The sequence below is a fragment of the Saimiri boliviensis genome, chromosome 9 (assembly GCF_048565385.1).
Source record: "Saimiri boliviensis isolate mSaiBol1 chromosome 9, mSaiBol1.pri, whole genome shotgun sequence".
In the NCBI taxonomy this organism is placed as follows: Eukaryota; Metazoa; Chordata; class Mammalia; order Primates; family Cebidae; genus Saimiri; species Saimiri boliviensis.
This window is the reverse complement of record NC_133457.1, coordinates 98,581,001-98,597,326: the sequence shown is the minus strand read 5'-3', so window position 1 is coordinate 98,597,326 and position 16,326 is coordinate 98,581,001. Positions and strand designations below refer to the sequence as shown.

The 16,326-nt window shown below is 38.1% G+C and overlaps 1 protein-coding gene across 3 annotated transcripts in view; it reads right to left on the bottom strand.

The window, feature by feature from the left end:
- Nucleotides 1–1,549: 1,549 nt before the first annotated feature.
- The window catches only part of ITCH (itchy E3 ubiquitin protein ligase), a 130,567-nt gene continuing 115,790 nt past the window's right edge, over nt 1,550–16,326 (bottom strand). For all 3 annotated transcript variants that reach the window (XM_003932044.4, XM_010342686.3, XM_074406416.1), the window contains 2 exons: nt 8,346–8,418; nt 1,550–5,165 (listed from right to left, as the gene is read on the bottom strand). In XM_003932044.4, the coding sequence (XP_003932093.1) occupies nt 5,066–5,165; nt 8,346–8,418 (173 nt within the window). In that variant the 3' untranslated portion in view covers nt 1,550–5,065. The remainder of the gene's footprint in view (nt 5,166–8,345; nt 8,419–16,326) is intronic.

Below are 16,326 nucleotides of genomic sequence, written 5' to 3'. Positions count from 1 at the left end.
AAGGGATCAACAGTGTCCTTCTGGGGTTTGTTTAAGGCCCTCTTTTCCTTGCCAACCAGAAAGGTTCTCCTGGCTCCTCACTCCAGATATCCTGATCACAAAGGAGTCCTACAAACATGGAAGATTGGACAACTGAAATAGGCTGGGAGAGACAGCAACTCCTAGAGTTATACAATGTGAGACACTTGAGAAGTCCAGAGAACAGCCAGTCAGCCACAGCTGAGTCCGTTTGATGCTTTATAGGGTTTTGGATGAGAGCCAATGGTTAATAAGAACAATTACTTATTCCCCATAGGTTTCCACATGCTGAGGGGGACATATCTTTTCCCTTATTCTAAGCACATTGAAACTACAGCATTCTAGCACCTTCCATTGGACAGACTAAACAGCTACTCAGGACCTGGGAGAGGCCTGCAGTTTCTTTCTCCTAGTCCCATGTTAGATCAGCTGTATTAAATTCCTCTTGCCTTAGTCTCTCTCCACTGGTTTTGTTTTAAATGAGAGCATAATCACCTGAGTTTCCTAATAAGAAAAGGGTCTACTGAAGATGGTAAGCAGGCCAGCTGGTTGATAAGAGTCTTGGTAACAGTCTTGATAGCTAGCTAGTTAGTGGTTCTCTACTTAGCACTCCTGCCTGTGGTCCCGTCTTTTAGTTGTCTTAGAAAACCAGTTCACATGGAGGCCTTCATGTTGGTCGATGGCCCCTGGAGATATCTTCATCTTCAACATGGGCACCAAATCCAGTCTCATCTGTGCAGCAATTTCTAGTATTTTTACTCATATTGTGGTAGGCCAGGTCTTAATAACACAGGCCTCCATAACAACTGTTTCAGCACTGACTGAGTGGTTAAGTTAAATATTAAAAGCTAAAAAAAGTCAGGGCCCTTAAACAAAAGCCCACCGAGGGTTTTGCCCAGGCCTTTCCTGGGCCTTGAAGCATGACAAGGTAACAAAGGAGTTCTTAACAGGATCCATTTAGGATTAAACAAGTTTTATTGGGGGTCTGAAGGAACTTATTGAGGGTCTGAAGGCTCCACAAACAAGTTTACTGGGGGGTCTGAAGGGTAATCACTCACCCCAGCACCTGGATCCATTTAGATTAAGTAAATTTACTGAGGCTCCAGAAGAAGGTCTGTGGGACTCAGATCTTAGTTGTAGATTTTAAAAAGCTAATCACTTATGTCTTTAGATGAATGCACACTTACACACAGACATATAGCTTAGAAGGTAAATAAGCTCTGGAAAACTTTGTAGTTTTGAGTTGGTCTGGGGATAATTTCCAGGCCTTCTCCCTGTACCCATTACAGAAATAAACTCCCTCCTTTCCCAGTTCATCTGCACCTCATTACTGGGCTGCAAGAATAAGGAGCCTGACCCTTGGTTTGGTCTGGGAACAATACCACAATACAGACAGACTGTAACTTGCCACGTAAAAAAGCAGAGAGGCAGAAGTCTATGTGACCTAGTCATAAGTCTTCTCTGAAGGCAGGGCTGGGGAAAGAGGAAAGAGACCCCCATCTTACCCAAGACTAACAGAAAAGCATGCAAATCAAGGACCAAAAAAGTTTAATTATAAAGTCTTACATCTTTTAGGAAAACGTGAGGCAACCACTGAAGGAACTTTATGAAAGCATTTGACTTCCTGTAATATTGGTAGCATTACCTGAGTATTAGAAGTAACAGATCAAGAAAACAAAGGTACACTTAATACAGTAATATACAAATATACAAACAATTTTGTAAATAATTGAAAACAAAAAAAAGGAGGAGGGGCTGGAGATACCAACAATACTAAATAGAAGTGCTTAACTCTAAAGGAGTTGAGAAAGATGAAGTTAACATCCAAAACAAGAGGAAAAGCTTAATTCCATGAGTCAACCCTGATAACATTTCAGATTATTAACCAGATAAGTAAAAAGTAGTAGAGCGGGCTTGATTGAAATAGTCCATTTAGGATAAGAACTTTGTGTATAGTTGAACACATTTCACTAAAATTTCTAATCATTGGTATGTCAATCTCTTGATGAAAAATCAGTACCTGAATATGTCTTTTTATTTCTTTAAGAGACAGGGTCTCGCTATGTTGCCCAGGTTGGATTTGAACTTCTGGACTCAAGCGATCCTCCCACCTCAGCCTCCTAAGGACAATACCTGAATTTTAAATAGAGTTATTGTAAGTTTTATGAAATGAGGTTCTTCTGTACTCTGACATAATAAAAGACAAAGCAGGAATTCATTACTATGAGCTGCTTGATCAGTTTTAAACCACTCCATTTGATCAAACAAGTGAGGTCCTTCCCTCCTGACCAGGCTGTGGAATGCTGTCTTCCCCAAACCCCACCCCCTGCAAAAAAGCAGAAGAATAAGGCAATTGCTCATTTTACTTTGTTTTTATTTCAATGTAACATGCAGTAAAAAAAAAAAATAATAATAATTAACAGGATTTATTAGCATTTACAATGCTTACAAAGAAAAAGAATTCTAAAAGCAATTTAGTTCAGATTTAAGAAAAAGGTCTACGTAAATACTTACAATAAATCTATTTCCATATGTTCAATTTGGACCAAAATTTAAGATAGCATTTGGTAGATATTTATGTCTGCTGTCTATTTGCAGTATTTTTATATAACCTCTGATTCTTGGGATATCCAGCCCCCATTTTCCTAACACAGCAGGGAAGACATATACATGTGGCCACTTAAATTAAAGGGAAAAATGGAGTAGGGAGATCCCAGGCTGCAAAAATATATACAAGCATTTACCTTTTCCAGAACTAAACACTTCTTCCATAAAAATATTAAATAGCCAAGCCCTATAGAACTAGGGCCAGGGCTACTTCAAATATAACTATTCTGTATTTTAAAAATATAGGGCAGAAAGCCTTTTGGGTGATATTTATATATTTTCACACAATATTTCTAGGTCCCTAAATGAATCATGAAGCATTATATAGAACAAAAAAAAAATCTATTTTCTCACATTATCTCTTAATTTAATCTCATAAACCTCTAGTAAATATTGTAGATAACTACATTTCAGTATGAGAATTCACCTCAACAGGAAGTCTTTATAGAGGGCTTAATCTTCATTAGTCATATATTACCAAGTTCAGACTTATATAATGAACGGGTAGTTGGCAGACATTCGCTCTGTAAGACAAAGCAATAGCGTTTCCCCCCCCCCCGCTACCAACAAAAAGGCAGAGTCCCTACTTTTAACAACTAGGGCTACTGGAAACCACACAGTATTTCCTGGGATACATGAAATAAAAAAACCACAGGGCTGGGGAGAGCCTAGTCTCCCAATTTACACTGAGTTTCTTTGATGAGGCAACATTTTCACTCATGTAAGTCTCTGCTTTATGATGGCAGTGTCTTGGAGTACAGATAGACAAGTTAAAAAAAAATGTTTTTATGTTGTTCCAGGATGTAAAAAGGAAGAGCATTAGGGCCAAAAAAAAAAAAAATTTTTTTCCATATGGAACAGGGTTCTGCTGCTTGTTCTTGGCTTAATATTACTTGTTCATGCTACGCCTCTGAAATGTGGCAAAGTCCCTGATACATGAGCTATGAGACTGTCCTCACCATACAGCTATGATAGGGACTCAGCTGGCTTAGGCTTCATTCCACTGCTCATAAAGTCCAATTTATAACAGCCACCTTGACAGTGTAAGCTAGGCCAATTTAAAAGAATTAACTCCAGAGAACTTCAAAGTGCATTAATCAGTTAATAATGGGCAATCTAAAAATAGTCATGAGAAAAAAAGAAAACCCTGATAAAAATTTTAAGGGTAATAAGAATATTGCAGATGAGGGATATCAAACCAGTTCAGGACAATGTAAAGAATGGGAATGACTACTCTAACGTATGTCAGAGAAATGATAACTTTGAAGACTTTCAATTCACAGAGAATATATTCCTGTAGTTACTGGATATTATCCTCCTTTCTTTTTAGCCTGTACCACAGCTCTCCCTCTCAAATGAAAATTTGATGTCAAAGCAATTTCACTGACCTCTATTTGGACTAGAAAGCACTCTTGTCTTTCTAGTCTTAAACTCCTTAACAATAATTAAATATAAACTGAAGTTGTTGGATTATGATAAAATTATAAAGCATCAATTATGTAGAGGAACATATAAAAATCACCAGTGATGTCCTTAGATGAATTCAATTAAATTCTAATTCTAGGTTAACTTTTTTCCCATTTATTTATTTTTCCCCCCAAAAGAGACAGGGTCTCCCTATGTTGCCCAGGCCGGTCCTGAACGCCTGTCCTCAAGGGATCCTTCTGCCTCAGCCTCCCAAGGTGCTAGGATTCCACGCCTGGCCCTAGGTTAACTTCTTAAAACAACAATGAAGGAATCACAGTGTTAATACTGTTTGTAAAGTATAGTCTTTGCCAGGCAACTAAAACAATCAAACTTCCAAATGAAGTTATTTGCAGGCTGTGACCAACTTTTTCCTGAATTCAAATTGACGAAACTACTTTGTAGAGAGATGCAATAGTTTTGCATCACTTCCAGGAAAGATGTATGGATTCATGCTCCAGAAAGGAAAGACAATAGTCAAGTCAGACTAAAATGAGAAGGAGAACACAAGCCAGAATTTTGCTCACATCCCCAGAAGCTGGGGTAAGTATGCACTTTTAACAAATGCCTCTTACCAAGAGGCTTAATAGGAAGATCTCGTATATTGCAGTTACCAAAGGACTTCCCTGCTTATCTCCAGAATTTCTAAAAGAAAAAAACCTACTCCCAAGTGAGACTTTTGACATATATACAAAATTGTTAAGGGAACAAACTAGTGGAATAAGACAAGGAAGATTTCATTGCTGTGTTAAAATTTCATATTAAGCAAGGTTTTGACTAGTCATTTGCAGACCTGATTTCTGGAAATGGTGAGTAGAAATCACTGGGAGATAAATTTTAATGATAACATTAATTTACTTACACTCAGATAACTCTCTAAAGAGCCATAGTCCAATTTTACAAGATGTGCAACAGGCAGCGAAGGACAAACATTGCAAACAAGTTCGTGCCCATTCACGGTACAAGTTCTCAGAAGTTACTCTTGTCCAAATCCTTCTGTTTCTTCTATGGCAAACAACAGCTTTTCCTTCAGTTGCTCATAGCTCTTGTATGGTGGCAGGTCCAGGCGATTAAAACTAAAAGTAAGAATTGTTAGTTTGAGAAAAAGAAATATGCAAAGAATCAAATGAGTAGTGTAGTAAAACACCTCTCCTATAGAAGCAGAAAAATAAACTACTGTGCTTCAAAGAATACCATCAGGAAAGTGAAATAACTCAAAAATGGAAAAAAAAATTTATAAATCATATATCTGATAAAGAACTGCTATCTAAAATATATAAAAAACTTACAATTCAACAATATTTAAAAATGGGCAAAGGATACATTTCTCCAAAGAAGATACACAAATGACCAATAAGCACATGAAAAAAATGTTCAACATCCTTAGTCATTAGGTAAATGCAAATAAGATGCCACTTCACACCTACTGGGATGGCTATTATTTAAAACAACAACAAAAAGAAGAAAACAAGAGTTGAGAAAGATGTGAGGATGTGGAGAAATTGGAGCTCCTCTGCACTACTAGTAGGAATATAAAGCAGTGTAGCCCCTATGAAAAGCAGTATGGTGAGATTCTCCCCCCTAAAAAGTTAAAAATAGAATTACTACGCAATCAAGCAATTCCACCTCTAAGTATATGCCCAAAACAATTGAAAGCAGGGACATGCATAGATATACCTATATTCTACCACAGTATACCTATGTTTATAGCAGCATTATTCAAAACAGCCAAAAGGTGGAAATAACCCAAGTGTCCATGGACAGATGAATGTACAAACAAAATGTAGTATATCCAGACTATGAAATATTATTCACCATTAAAAAGGAGGAAATGCTGACACATGCTATAACATGGATGAAAATTAAAGATACTATTCTAAGTGAAATAAGGTCACAAAAGGACAAATGAAGTATGATTCTACACTTAAGAAGTACTACGGATAGTAAAAAATCAGAAACAGTAGAAAGATGATTGGCAGGACCTGAGGAGAGGGAGTCACGGGGAGTCATTGTTTAAAGCAGCAGTCTCCAACCTTTTTGGCAACAGGGAATGGTTTTGTGGAAGACAATTTTTCCAAGGGCAGGAGTGGGGAGGCGGGTGGTTTCGGAATGAAACTGTTCCACCTAAGATCATTAGATTCTCATAAAGAATGCACAGTCTATATTCCTGACAACTGTTAGTTCACAACAGGGTTCTTGCTCCTATGAGAATCTAATGCCTCTACTAACTGGCAAGTGGCAGAGATCAGCAGGTAATGCTCACTCATCCTCTGCTCACCTCCTGCTGTGCAACCCAGTTCCTAACAGGCTGGGGACCAGGACTTGGGTACCCCTGCTTTAGTGGGTACTATTTCAATTTTGCAAGATGAAAAAAGTTTTGGGTCAGGACAGTGGCCTATAATCTCCTGCCTTTGGGAGACCAAGGCAGGAGTACTACTTGAGCTCAGGAGGCCGAGACCAGCCTGAACAACAAAGTGAGACTCTGTCTCTAGAAAAAGTTAAAAATTAGCCAGGTGTGGTAGCACACACCTGTAGTCCCAGCTACTTGGGAGGCTAAGGTGGGAGGATTGCTTGAGCCTGGGAGGTGGAGGCTGCATGAGTGAAGACCAAGCTACTGTACTGCAGCCTGGGTGACAGTGAGGTATGTCTCAAAAAAAAAAAAAAAAAAGCAATTTTTGGACATGAATAGTGGTCATGGCTGCATAATGATGTGAAGGTACTTAATGGCACTGAATGATAAACACTTACAAATGGTAAATTCTATGTTATGTATATTAAACACAATTTTAAAAAGGAATGAAATAGCCAGGCACGGCAGCTCAAACTTGTAATCCCAGCACTTTGGGAGGCCGAGGCGGGTGGATCACAAGGTCAAGAGATCGAGACCATCCTGGTCAACATGGTGAAACCCCGTCTCTACTAAAAATACAAAAAATTAGCTGGGCATGGTGGCATGTGCCTGTAATCCCAGCTACTCAGGAGGCTGAGGCAGGAGAATTGCCTGAACCCAGGAGGCGGAGGTTGCGGTGAGCCGAGATCGTGCCATTGCACTCCAGCCTGGGTAACAAGAGTGAAACTCTGTCTCAAAAAAATAAAATAAAATAAATCAATAAAATAAAAAAGGAATGAAATATTGATATATGTTAGACTATGGATGAACACTGAAAACATGCTAAGTAAAAGAAACACAAATATATAACGGTGGGTGGATCACCAGGTCAGGAGTTCAAGACCAGCTTGGCCAACATGGTGAAACCCTGTCTCTACTAAAATCACAAAAATTAGTCATGCATGGTGGTGCATGCCTGTAGTTCCAGCTACTCAGGAGGCTGAGGCAGGAGACTCGCTTGAACCCAGGAAGCAGAGGTTGCAGTGAGCTGAGACCGTGCCACTGTACTCCAGCCTGGGCAACATAGCAAGACTGTCTCAAAAAAAGGTCATATATTTATTGTGTGATTCATTTTAAATGAAATGTACAGAAAAGAAAAATTCATAGACACAGAAAGTAGATTAGTGGTTACCAAGGACTGCACAGGGGGTAAATGGGGAGTGACTGTTAATGGGTACATGGATTTTGGGGAACGTAAAAAAATGTTCTGGAATTAGATAGTAGTGATGCTCACATAACCTCTTAAATACACTAAAAACCTCTGAACTCTATAATTTGAGGGTGAGTTTTTATATATCAATAAAATTCTTACTAAAACATTACATGAATATATAAAACGTATGTATAAAAACAAAAAGGAATAGACAATAAAACAGTAAAGAGGTCAGATATCCAGCAAGGACCATATATGATCACTAAAATATATCCCACAAAATAAGATTCAAATATTGTTGACATTAGGTTGAATTCCAAAATATTAATACATTTGCTCTAAGGTAAGGATTAGATTTAGTTTTCCACATTTCTAGAAATGTAATTAAATTAGTTTTCAAATGAGAGTATTTGTGGTCATGATGTTATAAAGTAGATCTCCTAACTGTGACTTCTTTTTCTGCCTTTAGGGAAAAGTTAAAAGAATTCTAAATCCCACATTAAAAAAAAAATTTAGATGTGAAAAAAGGAATTGTTTGCAAATAGTTGTAAGAAATCATTTTGGGGTAAACAAAATGCTCTAAAACAGCATTGCTATGATAGCTGTGCTGCTCTCTAAATCTACTAAGTAACACTTTTAATTTCTAGCTGGATTTAAATAGCTACAGATAACTGCACAAAGGCTATTTTCTCTATTCTTTCTGATTATACTTACCAGGTATGACTTCGGGGTAGCCAGTTTTCTTTCCCAACTTTTTCAATGCAGAATTTCTGTGGTCCATTGCTCCCTAAAACATAATGGAATTATAACCAGTTTATTAGCATAGTAGATCTCAAATTGTGTTCCGCAATCCAACAGCATCAGCATCATGAGGAAATTTGTTAGAACCATAAATCCACAGGCCTCACACTTCAGCCTACTAATTCAGAAACTCTGGATTGGGTGTGGTGGCTCACACCTATAATCCCAACACTTTGAGAGGCTAAGATGGGCAGATCACTTGAGGTCAGGAGTTTAAGATCAGCCAGGCCAACATGGTGAATCTTGATCTCTACTAAAAATACAAAAATTAGCCAGGTGTGGTAGGCACATGCCTGTAATCCTAGCTACTGGGGAGACTGAGGCAGGAGAACTGCTTGAATCTGGGCAGCAAGGTTGCAGTGAGTCAAGATCATGCCACTGCACTCCAGCCTGGGTGACAGAGCGAGACCCTATCTAAAAAAAAAACAAAAACAAAAACACACCCCCAAAACCCCAAACCAACCAACCAACAAAAAGAAATTAAACGGGTGGGGCTCAGCAATATGTGCTTTAACAAGCTCCCAGGTGATTCTGGTAAGTGTAAAAGTTTGATGACTCGTTTGTTAATATAAGCCCCAGAGGAGAAAATGCAGTTTTATCTAGCATTCCTTTAGCCAGAATAACACATTATTATGACTAATAAAAGCTTACACAAGAACACACAAAAAAACTTCCTTATTGAAACACAATAAGGAAACTACAATAAAACTTGATTTAAGGCTGGGCTCGGTGGCTCACACCTGTAATCCCAACACTTTGGGAGGCTGAGGCGGGTGGATCACCTGAGGCTGGGAGTTCGAGACCAGCCTAACCAACATGGAGAAACCCTGTCTCTACTAAAAATACAAAATTAGCCAGGCATGGTGGCACATGCCTGTAATCCTAGCTACTCAGGAGGCTGAGGCAGGAGAATCACTTGAACCCAGGAGGCGGAGTTTGCAGTGAGCAGAGATTGCACCATTGCACTCCAGCCTGGGCAACAAGAGCAATAGCTCTGTCTCAAAAAAAAAAAAACGAAAAACAAAAAATCTTGATTTAAATACAGAACTGTGAAATGCAAACATCCTAGTGAATTCAATATTAATACTAAAACTTACAGATGAATGTATAAACAAAAAAAGAGACACAAGTATACACACAAAATTCTTGCCTCTTATTTACCTGCTGCTGGAGATAGCTGTGAATCACATCATAAAAACACTGTTTTTTTTTTTTTTAAAAAAAGATCATTACTGCTCCCTAGGAAGCATTTATTGGTGGACTCAATGATTGGTAGTGCTACTAGATATTTTAATTAGAAGGGGCCAGGAATACTGACTGTTATGTAATGTGTAACACTGCCAGACACAAAGAATTTTCTCATGTCCCACCTGACTAAACCCAGTATACTAAGTATACCAAATATAAATTGTTAGTGCTTTTGTATTTAATCACGCTGAATTGTTTTCACAAGTAGTTATGTAAAAAGTCCAGTAACAGAGGAAACATTATGAAAAAAGACAGTTAAAATTATTCTGTGGTATTAAACACATAAATTAAAATGAACTCACTCTGCATGTTCTTTCTACTCTCTCTATTTTGAGATAGAGTCTCTGTCACTCAAGCTGGGCAGCAGTGGCACAATCTTGGCTTAATGCAACCTCCACCTCCTGGGTTCAAGCAATTCTCATGCCTCAGAGTAGCTGAGATTACAGGTGTGCATTACTACACCCAGATAATTTTTATATTTTTAGTAGAGATGGGGTTTTGCCATGTTGGCCAGGCTGGTCTTGAACCCCTGGCCTCAAGTGATCCACCCACCTCAGCCTCTCAAAGTGCTGGAATTACAAGCATGAGGCAACATACCCAGCCTCTACTCAATATTTTATAGAACCTTTTTTTTTTTTTTTTGAGACGGAGTTTCGCTCTTGTTACCCAGGCTGGAGTGCAATGGCGCGATCTCGGCTCTCCGCAACCTCCGCCTCCTGGGTTCAGGCAATTCTCCTGCCTCAACCTCCTGAGTAGCTGGGATTACAGGCACGTGCCCCAGCTAATTTTTTGTACTTTTAGTCGAGATGGGGTTTCACCATGTTGACCAGGATGGTCTCGATCTTTTGACCTCGTGATCCACCCGCCTCAGCCTCCCAAAGTGCTGGGATTACAGGCTTGAGCCACCTCGCCCAGCCTTAGAACTTTTTTTTTTTTTTTTTTTGAGGCGGACTCTCCCTCTCGTCCAGGCTGGAGTGCAGTGGGACAATCTTGGCTCACCAAAACCTCTGCCTCCCAGGTTCAGGCGATTCTCCTGCTTCAGCCTCCTGAATAGCTTGGATTACAGGTGCCCACTACCACACCTTGCTAATATTTGTATTTTTAGTAGAGATGGGGTTTCACCATGTGGGCCAGGCTGACCTTGAACTCCCAACCTCAAGTGACCCACCCATCTCGGCCTCCCACAGTGCTGGGATTACAGGTGTGAGCTACTGTGCCCGGCCACATTTCTTTTTTAATAACTTTTTCTTTCTTTTTTTTTTTTAAGACACAGGATGTCACTATGTTGCTCATGCTTGAGTGCAATGACTATTCACAGAAGCAGTTATAGTGCATTACAGCCTTGAAATCCTGGGCTCCAGCAATTCTCCTGCCTCAGCCTCCCAAATAACTGGGACTACAGGTGTGTGCCCACCGTATCTAGCAGCATATCTAACTACATAGATAGAAAGGAGTTTCATTTAGTAATACAAATTAATATGTAAAAGATTTTGAATTGCTTTTAACAGATTTAGAATCAAATATTAAAAACACTGACATTGTCCCAAAACCATAGAACTTCTGTGTAGACTCATACCTATGTTCCTATTTTCAGTCACCTTTCAAATGACATGGTCTCTGAGGCCCTTTTTTTCTTTTTCTTTTTTTTTTTTTTTTAACCTATTAGAGCCTTGGCCTACAGTGGAATTTCATGTCAGGAGATATATTCTGATACTACACTTTAAAGATCTACCTCATGTTTCTCCACCTTGACCATCTATGGTTTATTTTTGCAGGTGTATTATTCATATTTTATTTAGGTTACTTCCCTCTTTTTGTTATCACATATACTTAAGTCTAATATTTATCTTTTTCATCAGCTCTTTCATTTTTCAGTACTTCTGTTTTTTTTTTTTTTTGAGATGGAGTCTTGCTCCTGTTGCCCAGGCTGTAGTGCAAAGGCGCGATCTTGGCTCACCGCAACCTCCACCTCCCAGGTTCAAGCAATTCTCCTGTCTCAGGCTCCCAAGTAGCTGGGACTATAGGCATGCACCACCATGCCAAGCTAATTTCCTACTTTTAGTAGAGATGGGGTTTCTCCGTGTTGGTCAGGCAACTCCCAACCTCAGGTGATCTGCCCACCTCAGCTTCCCAAAGTGCTGGGATTACAGGCATAAGCCACTGTGCCCAGCTTTTCTAGTACTTCTTACAGAGAATGGCTTTTGATCTTGTCTTAAACCTTTTCTTATAAGTAGGAACAAGTATCTGACTTCTTAGGTATATCTTCTAATATAGTTGTCCCAAGTAGATAGATATGTATTAAAACAGTATTATTCCATTATAAATTACTTAAAAATTTTTATCCCTTATATTACAGTTAAGGCTATGTATAAATATTTTTTAGAGATTGTCAATAGGTTATTTCATCCACAAATCAGTGTATTAAAGGGGATATTATGAATATTTATTAATAAAAGTGGTATGTTGGATCATCCCCAAGGTTAAGAACCATCACATTAAAGAATTATATAAACCTACACCACCCCTAAAATTTTCTCCTATGCTGGCTGAAAGTTTAAACTAAATGGCCACCTCTGCAGAAACCTTACAGACCAGGAGAGAATGGGATAATATTCAAGTACTGAAAGAAAAAAATTGGCAGCTAAGATTACCCACCAAAACCATCCTTCAGACATACAGGATAAATAAAGTATTTCCCAGACACGCGGAAACAGAAGAAATTAATTGCCTTATGAGAAATGCTCAAGGGAGTCCCACATTTGGAAGATAATCACTCTCATGAAAACACACAAAAAGTATTAATATAAAATTCTGGTAGAGCAGATACACTAACAGAAAAAAGAAACCTAAGCACTATAGAAAACCACAAAACCATAATGATAAACAATGAGAGAAAGAAAGGAACAATGGATATACAATGTAACCAGAAAGTAATTTTTAAAATGACAGGATTAAGTCCTGATCTATCAGTAATAACCTTGAATATAAGCAGATTAAATTCCCTAATAAAAAGATACAGACTGGCTGAATAGATTTTTTAAAAAATGACCCAACTATCATATGCTGCCTATAAGAAACTCACTTTACCTGCAAAGACACATACAGACTGAAAAGGAAGGGATGGAAAACATAGTTCACGGAAATGGAAATCCAAAGTGAGCAGAGGTAGCTATACATGTATCAGGCAAGCAGACTTTAAATCAAAAACTATAAAAAAAGACAAAGGGCGTTCTATAATGATAAAGGGACCAATTCAACAAGAGGATATGAGAGTTATAAATATATACCCACCCAACACCAAAGCACACAGATATAAAAACAAAAGATTATTAGATTAAAAGGGAAAGAGAGACTCCAATTGTAGCTGGGGACCTCAACATCCACTCTCAGCATTGGACAGATCATTTAGACAGAAAATCAATAAAGAAACATTGGATTTAAACTGTACATTAGACAAAATGAACCTAACAGTCATTTACAGAACATTTCATCCAACAGCTTCAGAATATATATTCTTATCATCAGCACATGGAATATTCTCCAGGATAGACCACGTATTAAGACTCAAAACAAGTCTCAACAAATTTTAAAGAACTGAAGTCATGTCAAATATATTTTCTGAACACAATGGAATAATACGTTCAAATACAATGAAATCAGTAAGAGGAACTTTCAAAATTGTATAGATGATACATGGAAATTAAATTTGCTCCAGAATGACCAATGGATCTATAGGGAAATTTAAAAATTCCATGAAACAAATGAAAATGGAAACACAATATATTGAAACTTATAAAATATAGCAAAACCAACATTAAAAGGTAACTTTATAGCAATAAATGCCTACATCAAAAAAGTGGAAAGATTTTAAATAAGTGACTTAATGATATGCTTCAAGAAACCAGAAAAGCAAAAACAAAGCAATCCCAAAATTACTAGAAGGAAATAATAAAGATCAAAACAGAAATAAAAATGAGGCTAAAAATGAAGATCTATGAAATGAAAAGTTGTTTTTTTGAAAGGATAAACAAAATTGACAAACTACTAGCTAAACTAACCAAGAAAAGAGCCAAATAAATAAAATCAGAAAGAAAAAGGAAGACATTATAACTGATACCACAGAAATACAAAGGACCTTTAGAAATTATTATGAACTATACACCAACAACTTAAAAAAACCTATGGAAATTGCCGGGCGCGGTGGCTCATGCCTGTAATCCCAGCACTTTGGGAGGCTGAGATGGGTGGATCACGAGGTCAGGAGTTCAAGACCAGCCTGGCCAAGATGGTGAAACCCCGTCTCTTTAAAAAAAAAAAAAAAAAAAACTATGGAAATTGATAAATTCTTAAATACATACAACGTACCAAGATTGAACCAAGAAAAAACAGAAAAGCTGAAAAGACCAATTATAAGTAACAAGACTAAATTTGTAATAAAAAGTCTCCCATCAAAGAAAACAAAAGTCTAGGAACCAATGGAATTCTACCAAACATTTAAAGAAAAACTAATACCAATTCTTCTCAAGCTCTACCAGAAAACAGAAGAGAGAATTTTTTTTTTTTTTTGAGACGGAGTTTCACTCTTGTTACCCAGGCTGGAGTGCAATGGCGCGATCTCGGCTCACCGCAACCTCCGCCTCCCGGGTTCAAGCAATTCTCCTGCCTCAGCCTCCTGAGTAGCTGGGATTACAGGCACGCACCACCATGCCCAGCTAATTTTTTGTATTTTTAGTAGAGACGGGGTTTCACCATGTTGACCAGGATGGTCTCGATCTCTTGACCTCGTGATCCACCCGCCTCGGCCTCCCAAAGTGCTGGGATTACAGGCTTGAGCCACCGCGCCCGGCCAGAAGAGAGAATTTTTAAAAACTCATTCTACAAGGCCAGCATTATGCTGATGCCAAAACCAGACAAGGATACAAAAAACAAAAACAAAAAGGCGGGGGGAAAAAAAAGAAAACTACAGGCCAATATCCTTGATGAACACAGATGTAAAAATCCTCAATGCAATACAAACAAATCAAATTCAGCAACACATTAAAAAGATGCAAAGGACACAAGGATGGTTCAACACATGCAAATCAACAAACATAACAAAGTACATCAAGAGAATGATGGACAAAACCATATGATCATCTCAACAGATGCAGGAAGAATATTTAATAAAATCTACTATCACTTCATGAGAAAACTCTCAACAAGTTAGGCACAGAAGGAATGTACCTGAATGTAATAAAGTCCGTATATTACAGAACCATAGCCAACATCAAACTGAACAGAGAAAACGAAAAGCTTTTCCTCTATAGATATGGAACAAGACAGTGATGCCCACATTTATTCAACAAACTGCTGGAAGTCCCAGCCAGAGCAATTAAGCAAGAGAAAGAAAATAAAGGCATCAGAATTAGGAAGAAGTTGAACTTTCCCTGTTTACAGATAAATGATCTTATATACAGGAAACCTTAAAAACTACACACACACACACACACACACACACACACACACACATATATTCTTGGAACTGATAAACATTAAATAAAGTTGCAGGATACAAAATCAACACAGAAAAAAATCAGCAGTGTTTCTATAAAACAACAAACTAGAAGAAAAAGAAATCTTACTTACAATAGCTACAAACAACAAAAACCTAGAAATAAATTTAACTAAGGAGGGGAATGATCTATACAGGAAAAACTATAAAACACTGACAGAAATTGAAGAAAACACAAAAAATGTACATCCTATGTTCATGTACTGAAAATTAACACTCCACAAATAACCATACTACTAAAAATTTCTACAGATCCAATGCAATCCGTATATAAATGCCAATGACAGCTGGGCGTAGTGGCTCACGTCTGTAATCCTATCACTTTGGGAGGGCAAAGTGGTTGGATCACCTGAGGTAAGGAGTGAAAGACCAGCCTGGTCACATGGCGAAAAGCCATCTCTACCAAAAATACAAAGTAGCTGGGTGTGGTGGCGTATGCCTGTAATCCCAGCTACCTCGCAGGCTGAGGCACAAGCGGCACTTGAACCCAGGAGGCAGAGGTTACAGTGAACCAAGATAGTGCCACTGCACTCCAGCCTGGGTGACAGAGTGACACTCCATCTCAAAAAACAAAAACAACCAATGACATTCTTCACAGAAATAGAAAAAGCAATCCTAAAATTTATACTGAACTACAAAAGACCCTGAATAGCCAAAGCCATCGTGAACAAAAAGAAGAAAGGGGAGGCATCATACTACTGGACTTCAAGATATGCAACAAAGTTATAGGAACCAATACAGCATGGTACTCGCATAAAAGCAGACACACAAACCAGTGGAAGAGAAGAGAGAATCCAGAAACAAACCTACATACTTACATTCAACTGATTTTCAACAAAGGCATTAAGAACAATCACTGGGGGGAAGGGACGGTCTCTTCAACAAATGGTGTTAGAGTAACAGAAATCTATATGCAAAAAAAATGAAACTAGACCCCTTTCACAATATACAAAAATCAACTCAAAATGGATTAAAGACTTAAATGTCAGATTTGAAAGTATAAAACTACTAGAAGAAAACAGGGAAAATACTTCAGGACACAGGTCTGAGCAATTTTTTTTTTTTTTTTTTTTGAGACGGAGTTTTGCTCTTGTT